At 45.4% G+C, this 7500-nt stretch overlaps 1 protein-coding gene across 1 annotated transcript in view; it reads left to right on the forward strand.

Moving 5' to 3' along the window:
• Nucleotides 1-7500, forward strand: part of LOC139639261 (platelet-derived growth factor receptor beta-like) — an 11063-nt gene that overhangs the window by 2402 nt on the left and 1161 nt on the right. Inside the window, exons 2-5 of the mRNA XM_071513339.1 lie at nucleotides 4260-4322; nucleotides 4996-5090; nucleotides 5208-5403; nucleotides 6092-6351. Coding sequence (XP_071369440.1) covers nucleotides 4265-4322; nucleotides 4996-5090; nucleotides 5208-5403; nucleotides 6092-6351 — 609 coding nt within the window. The 5' untranslated portion in view covers nucleotides 4260-4264. The remainder of the gene's footprint in view (nucleotides 1-4259; nucleotides 4323-4995; nucleotides 5091-5207; nucleotides 5404-6091; nucleotides 6352-7500) is intronic.

A 7500-nucleotide genomic window follows, 5' to 3' on the forward strand; every position in this document is an offset into this window, starting at 1 on the left:
CGGCTCTGAGTTAGCCTGCTCGTTAGCTAGCTAACTGTTGGCTAATTAGCTGTTAGCTGTTAGCTCGTTAGCTGTTAGCTTGTTAGTAGAGGTTTCAAATGTTGTCAGCTGCTCTGATAGTTTGGGTGATTTTGTTGAAGTTACCCTGTAAATTTCCACTGTGGAAACACACACACACACACACACACACACACACTCACACACACACACACTCACACACACACACTCACACACACATACACACACACACACACACACACACACACACACACACACACACACACACACACACACACTGTGTTCAGACAGAGTACAGTCCCTCATTTATTTCCAGTAAAACATTGATTTACATTTTTCTGTTTGCCAAGCAGAGACTGGCTGCTGTGTGTGTGTGTGTGTGTGTGTGTGTGTGTGTGTGTGTGGGGGGGGGGGTCTCAAACATGAATGAAATCCAGCAGGTCTCAAGTTCGGTCCTGAAAACCCTGTCTGTCTGTCTTTCTGTCTGTCGTCTGTCTGTCTCTCTGTCTCTCTGCCTGTCTGTCTGTCTGCCTGTCTGCCTGTCTGTCTGCCTGTCTGTCTGCCTGTCTGCCTGTCTGCCTGTCTGTCTGCCTGTCTGTCTGTCTCTCTGTCTCTCTGCCTGTCTGTCTGTCTGTCTGTCTGTCTGCCTGTCTGTCTGCCTGTCTGTCTGTCTGCCTGTCTGTCTGTCTGTCTGCCTGTCTGTCTGTTGTAGTAAATGTAAACAGCTTCAGAATAACAGAATTAATTCAAACCTTACCGTTTAGTGATCAGTAATTAATAAACTGTTCAGTTATTGATAGATATTTGTAAGTAAACAGCTCTAAACTGTTCCAGGATCTGGTGGAAACTTACAAACTCCAACATCTGAATTCTCTTTTATTCCTCAAACGTTTCGTTCCCAACAGGAAATTCTTTCCTGTTTATTTATTTTTTTTCTTCTTCTTCGTTGGTTGACTGACATTCCTTCCTCTGAATAACAACGTCTCATTGGCTGAGATCCCCAGTGACACATTCTGATTGGTTGACTGGCCTCTCTGGAAAAATCCCCTATGGAAACACACACACACACACACACACACACACACACACACTGGAATGTGTTCAGGTCTGGTTGAGCCATCAGCATTTAAAAACGTTTAACAGAAGAAAAATACTCTTCTCTCTCTCTCTCTCTTTCTCTCTCTCTCTTTACCTTTTCTCTTCTTCTCTTTGATCTGAACTTTAATTGATTCCAGATTTTGACAGGACACACACACACACACACACACACACACAGAGAGAGAGAGAGAGAGAGAGAGAGAGAGAGAGAGAGAGACACAGAGAGAGACACAGAGAGAGAGAGAGAGAGAGAGAGAGAAATATTGGATTGGAAACTGTTGATGTGTTTTAGAAGTTGAGTTCTCTCTCTCTGTCTCTCTCTCTCTCTGTCTCTCTCTCTCTCTGTCTCTCTCTCTCTCTCTCTCTCTGTGTGTCTCTCTCTGTGTCTCTCTCTCTGTGTCTCTCTGTCTCTCTCTCTCTCTCTGTGTCTCTCTCTTTCTCTCTCTCTCTCTGTCTCTCTCTCTGTGTCTCTCGGTCTCTCTCTCTCTCTCTGTCTCTCTCTTTCTCTCTCTCTCTCTCTCTGTCTCTCTCTCTCTGTCTCTCTGTCTCTCTCTCTCTCTCTCTGTGTCTCTCTCTGTGTCTCTCTCTCTGTGTCTCTCTGTCTCTCTCTCTCTCTCACTAGTTGTTACAGTTAAGTTGCAGTAGCTTCATATAGCTGCTGCAGTATAAAGTATATTTACTATAGTAAACTGACAGTGATGTTCTGATGCTGGTAACCATGGTTACAGTGTAAGAAGACTTGATTGACGCTGACTTGAGACAGAGAGTAGAGAGTCACAGTGATCTGAGTGAGAGGAGCAGCATGACTGACCTCCAGTCAGCTGATGCAGCAGGTTTCAGTGTTTAAATCGTTCTCAGCTGCAGGAAGAGAAGAGCGACCGACTGCGCTGACCTTTGACCTCTGGGCCAAAGAACACTCTGAGGCCGTTAGCTACGAGTTTCACGTTGAAAGCTAAAATCCAGTCTGCTCAGGTTCTGTTCTGATCTCTGGACCGAAAACAGCCGAGTCCGACCTGTCCTGAAGCTGGAGGAGGTTCTCACATCCAGCTGTTCACATCCAGCTGTTCACATCCAGCTGTTCACATCCAGCTGTTCACACCCAGCTGTTCACGTCCAGCCGTTGACGTCCAGCTGTTCACATCCAGCTGTTCACGTCCAGCCGTTGACGTCCAGCTGTTCACATCCAGCTGTTCACGTCCAGCCGTTCACATCCAGCTGTTCACACCCAGCTGTTCACGTCCAGCCGTTCACATCCAGCTGTTCACACCCAGCTGTTCACGTCCAGCCGTTCACGTCCAGCCGTTCACGTCCAGCTGTTCACGTCCAGCCGTTCACGTCCAGCCGTTCACATCCAGCTGTTCACACCCAGCTGTTCACGTCCAGCCGTTGACGTCCAGCTGTTCACACCCAGCTGTTCACGTCCAGCCGTTCACGTCCAGCCGTTCACATCCAGCTGTTCACACCCAGCTGTTCACGTCCAGCCGTTCACGTCCAGCCGTTCACATCCAGCTGTTCATGTCTGGAAGACGTTGGTTGTTCTGTCTCTCATAAATTCAGTCCAGTTTCTGTTGAAATGCAGTTAATGTTGGAGCCACTAGGTGGTGCTCAGCTGTTTGTGTTAATACCATGTGAGCTCTGAGGAAGCCATGTTGTTTTAAGACAACAGACGGCTGCATGCTGTCCGGCATCATCTTTGTCCGTCTGTGTCGGCAGTTACTGTAGAAGTTGATGTTTACATAACACGTTTAAGTATAGCTTTATCTGAATATTGATGCAATGTGTTTATGTTTCTGAGTGTAGATGGCTGTTTAGTTTAGGGGGGGGGGGGGGGGGGACTCAACTCATCCACCACAGCTGTGCAGCACCTGGTGAAGCACGGCAGCCAGTTTGCACCAGAGCGCTCAGCACACATCAGCTGACTCAGTGGAGAGTAGAGGACTGAAAGAGCCAATTAGGTAACGAGGGATGATTAGGTGGCCATGATGGAAGGAAGGCCTGTTTGGGAATGTTGCCATGGCAGCGGGGTTACACCCCTACTCTGCTCTGAGTGCCGATGGATCTTTATGGACCAACAGAGTCTGGACCTCGGTTTAACGTCTCATCCGAAGGACGGTGCTCACTCACAGGACAGAGTCCCTGTCTCTGCCCTGGAACGCTGCAGGACACAACAACTCCCCGTTAAAACGCTGCAGGAGTCCCTGTCTCTGCCCTGGGGCGTTGGGGATATTATTCATGAGACCAGAGGCAGAGCGCCTCCTACTGGTCCTCCAACACCACTTCCAACACCAGCTGGTCTCCCATCCAAGGACTAACCACAGCCAAACCTGCTTAGCTTCCCAGGCAAGCTAGCGATGTGATGCAGGAACCATGGTGCTGGCTTTTGTTATTGTTTCAGTTTTGCTCGTTCCTGTACACATGTATCTACGAAGCGGTGGTGTGGAATAAAGCCTCATTCAACAACTACACTGTCTTGGAAGAGTTTATCTGTCTGTCCAGCTGAAGAAGGGAACTGTAGAATATTCATGGAGACGCTGAAGACAGCTGGGACACAGATGGCTGCAGGACATGTTGTGTTCCTGGAGGATGTGAGCGAGGCACAGGGAGAATGAAGCCCTGAGGGACACCCAGGCTAGGGTCTGAGAGGAGGAAGAAATCACCTGTTGGACCAGTGAATGTTCCATTAGAAAGAGAAGACCTGAACCAGTCCAGTGCAGTATAGACCGTCAGTCCAGGTCGGACCAGAGCCATATATGGACAGAGTTAGCAGGGTTAGCATGTTCTTGTCGTCCTTTTACTGGATAAAATCAAATTAGTGGGAAGATTTCCACACAGAGAAAGTCAACTTTTCTGTAATTTCTCCTCTCAGTGTGGGAGGAGGACTGACTGCAGACTGAACCAGTGGAGGGGCGCTGTTATAATTCATAATAATTCAACCTCAGTGTGATATTTATTGTGATTTATTTATATTTATTGTATTTATTCTGATTCTGATTCTGATTTAGATCAGCTGATAACTAAAGTCATTCTTTTTTTGCTCGGTAAATCTAATATTATTACTGGTACTGAAATAATAATTTGTTACACTACTCGTTAGTGAGAAAAGTTCTATTACCGTTAACTCTCCTCTGTATGTGTTGTTGCAGCGGCCATGACGCCGTCCATCGGAGAAGAAACAGGAAGTCTGCCTCTGCTCCACTTCCTGCTGGGTGGGTAATGGATCCCCCGACTGAAGAGAAACCCTGAAAGTGCTGAGAGCCAGAGGCAGAGACAATACTTTAACACTTGAATGATCCCACGCCCACTCCTGTAGACACGCCCACTCCTGTAGACACGCCCCCTGCTGTAGACACGCCCACTCATGTAGGCACGCCCCCTGCTGTAGACACGCCCCCTGCTGTAGACACGCCCACTCCTGTAGACACGCCCCCTGCTGTAGACACGCCCCCGCCCGTAGACACGCCCCCTGCCTGTAGACACGCCCACTCCTGTAGACACGCCCACTGCTGTAGACACGCCCCTGCTGTGGGCGTGTCTACAGCAGTGGGCGTGTCTGATTGGCTGGACAGTTTTCAGTCCGTTTAGGGTTTTTTTCTGCTTTTTATCTACATACAAACTGAAATTTAATAGTGAATATGAGGTCATGAGAGAAAAGTGTTAACTTCTGCCTGTCTGTCTGTCTGTCTGTCTGTCTGTCTCTCTGTTTCTCTGTCTGTCTGCCTGTCTGCCTGTCTGTCTGCCTGTCTGTCTGCCTGTCTGTCTGTCTGTCTGTCTCTCTGTCTCTCTGTCTCTCTGTCTGTCTGTCTGTCTGTCTGTCTGTCTGCCTGTCTGTCTGCCTGTCTGTCTGTCTCTCTGTCTCTCTGTCTCTCTGTCTGTCTGTAGTGTTGTTCCTGGTCTGTCCAGATGGAGGTGTTGCTCTGGAGTTGAACCCTTCAGCCTCTGAGGTTCTGCTCAACTCAAACTCCTCCTTCACTGTGGTGAGGAAATACTACTAGTACTACTACTACTTGTACTACTAGTGCTACTACTACTACGACTTTTGAGGGTGGGGCCAGGTGTCAGACACTTAGACAAGTACCTGTCTGTCTCTCCAGGTGTGTTCAGGGTGGGGTCAGGTGTCATGGCGGCTGCCTCAGGAGTCGCTGCTGGACGGCGTTCTGTTGGAGAACCGGGGATCCAGCAGCATCCTGCAGCTCCACAACGCCACCTGGAGGCATTCTGGGAAATACATCTGTGAGGAGGCCGGGTCGGACGAGACCAGAGAGCTGGACGTCTTCATACCTGGACAAGGTGACTGCACAACTTCTACTGACAAGGTGCCCTTCAGCAAGGCACCTAAGGTGTTAGTGAATAAAGTGTAAATGTGTGTGAAGCAGCTGTCAGCAGAGAGCAGCTGAGTCAGCTTGTTGTGGTGTGGCTGTAGATCCATTCAGTAACGTTCTCAGTAAAAGTGAATAGTGTGATAAGGTGGATTTGTTTCCAAATGTAGGTTACTGTGACACAGTAAACTGTCTTGTCTTTAGCCCTAGTCTCTACTCCAAAACATGAAGAGTTGGAGCTTGAGAAGAGTCAGCTCAGTTAACCTGAACAAACTGTTAGCTAGCTAACTAGCCGGCAAACACACTGATGTTAATGTCAACACGCTAACGCTAGCTGCTACTAGATACGTTAGCTAGTGTGCTAATCAGATGTGTTAACAACAAGACAGTGATGGTTAGCTGACCAGATGCTATGGTTAGCTAGCTAACAAGCTGACATTATCTAAACACTAAATCAATCAGATGGATCAGTGATGAAATGATCAGTTCAGTCAGAAACAGACAGAAATTAACCGTCTGTTCAATTCTGTTGAGACAGAAACACAGTCAGCTGTTACAGGGAGGACCTCCAAGATGGCCGCCAGAGGAGGGTGAAATGTAAAGTTCATATGTAAATATAGAAAAGACTGACCCCCCCCCCCCCCCCCCCCCCCCCCCAGGTCCTGATGAATGGTTTGTCCCGACCGGTCCGGGCGTGGTGATGAAGGAGGGGGAGGAGGGCACCATCCCTGCGTGGTTTCCGACCCGCGGCTCAACGTCTCGCTGTACGAGCGGCCCGGCAGGGCGCCGGTTACCGGGGCGACGTACCGGCCGGGGCGGGGCTTCACGGGCCGGCTCAGCGACACGTCGTATGTCTGCTTGGCCGCCCGGGATGGAGAGGAGAGAGAGTCACAGGTCTTCTATGTCTTCAGCATCATAGGTGAGTAGAATGTAATATGCTTATTACAGTAGATTACATGAGATTACATTAGATTACATTAGATTAAATTAGATTACATTAGATTACATTAGATTACATGAGATTACATTAGATTACATTAGATTACATGAGATTAAATTAGATTACATTAGATTACATTAGATTACATGAGATTACATGAGATTACATGAGATTACATTAGATTACATTAGGTTACTTAGATTACATTAGATTACATTAGATTACATTAGATTACATTAGGTACATTAGATTACATTAGATTACATTAGATTAAATTAGGTTACATTAGGTTACATTAGATTACATTAGATTAAATTAGATTACATGAGATTACATGAGATTACATTAGATTACATGAGATTACATGAGATTGCATTAGATTACATTAGATTAAATTAGATTACATTAGATTAAATTAGATTACATGAGATTACATGAGATTACATTAGATTACATTAGATTACATTAGGTTACATTAGGTTACATTAGATTACATTAGGATACATTAGATTACATTAGGTTACATTAGATTACATTAGATTACATTAGGTTACATTAGATTACATTAGGTTACATTAGGTTACATTAGATTACATTAGGTTACATTAGGTTACATTAGATTACATTAGGTTACATTAGGTTACATTAGGTTACATTAGGTTACATTAGATACATTAGGTTACATTAGGTTACATTAGGTTACATTAGATTACATTAGGTTACATTAGGTTACATTAGGTTACATTAGATTACATTAGGATACATTAGATTACATTAGGTTACATTAGATTACATTAGATTACATTAGGTTACATTAGATTACATTAGGTTACATTACGTTACATTAGGTTACATTAGATTACATTAGATTAAATTAGATTACATGAGATTACATGAGATTACATTAGATTACATGAGATTACATGAGATTGCATTAGATTAAATTAGATTGCATTAGATTACATTAGATTACATTAGATTACATTAGATTACATTAGATTACATTAGATTACATTAGATTACATTAGATTACATTAGATTACATTAGATTACATTAGGTTACATTAGATTGAGGCTTTAGTGATTCCCACTTCACCTGGAGCCTTTCAGGCTCCAGGTGAAGTGGAT

Source organism: Centroberyx affinis, unplaced genomic scaffold (genome assembly GCF_046629955.1).
Source record: "Centroberyx affinis isolate AG114_WGS23_722 - 3 ecotype Tasmania unplaced genomic scaffold, CSIRO-AGI_Caff_v1 ptg007019l_1, whole genome shotgun sequence".
Classification (NCBI taxonomy): domain Eukaryota; kingdom Metazoa; phylum Chordata; class Actinopteri; order Beryciformes; family Berycidae; genus Centroberyx; species Centroberyx affinis.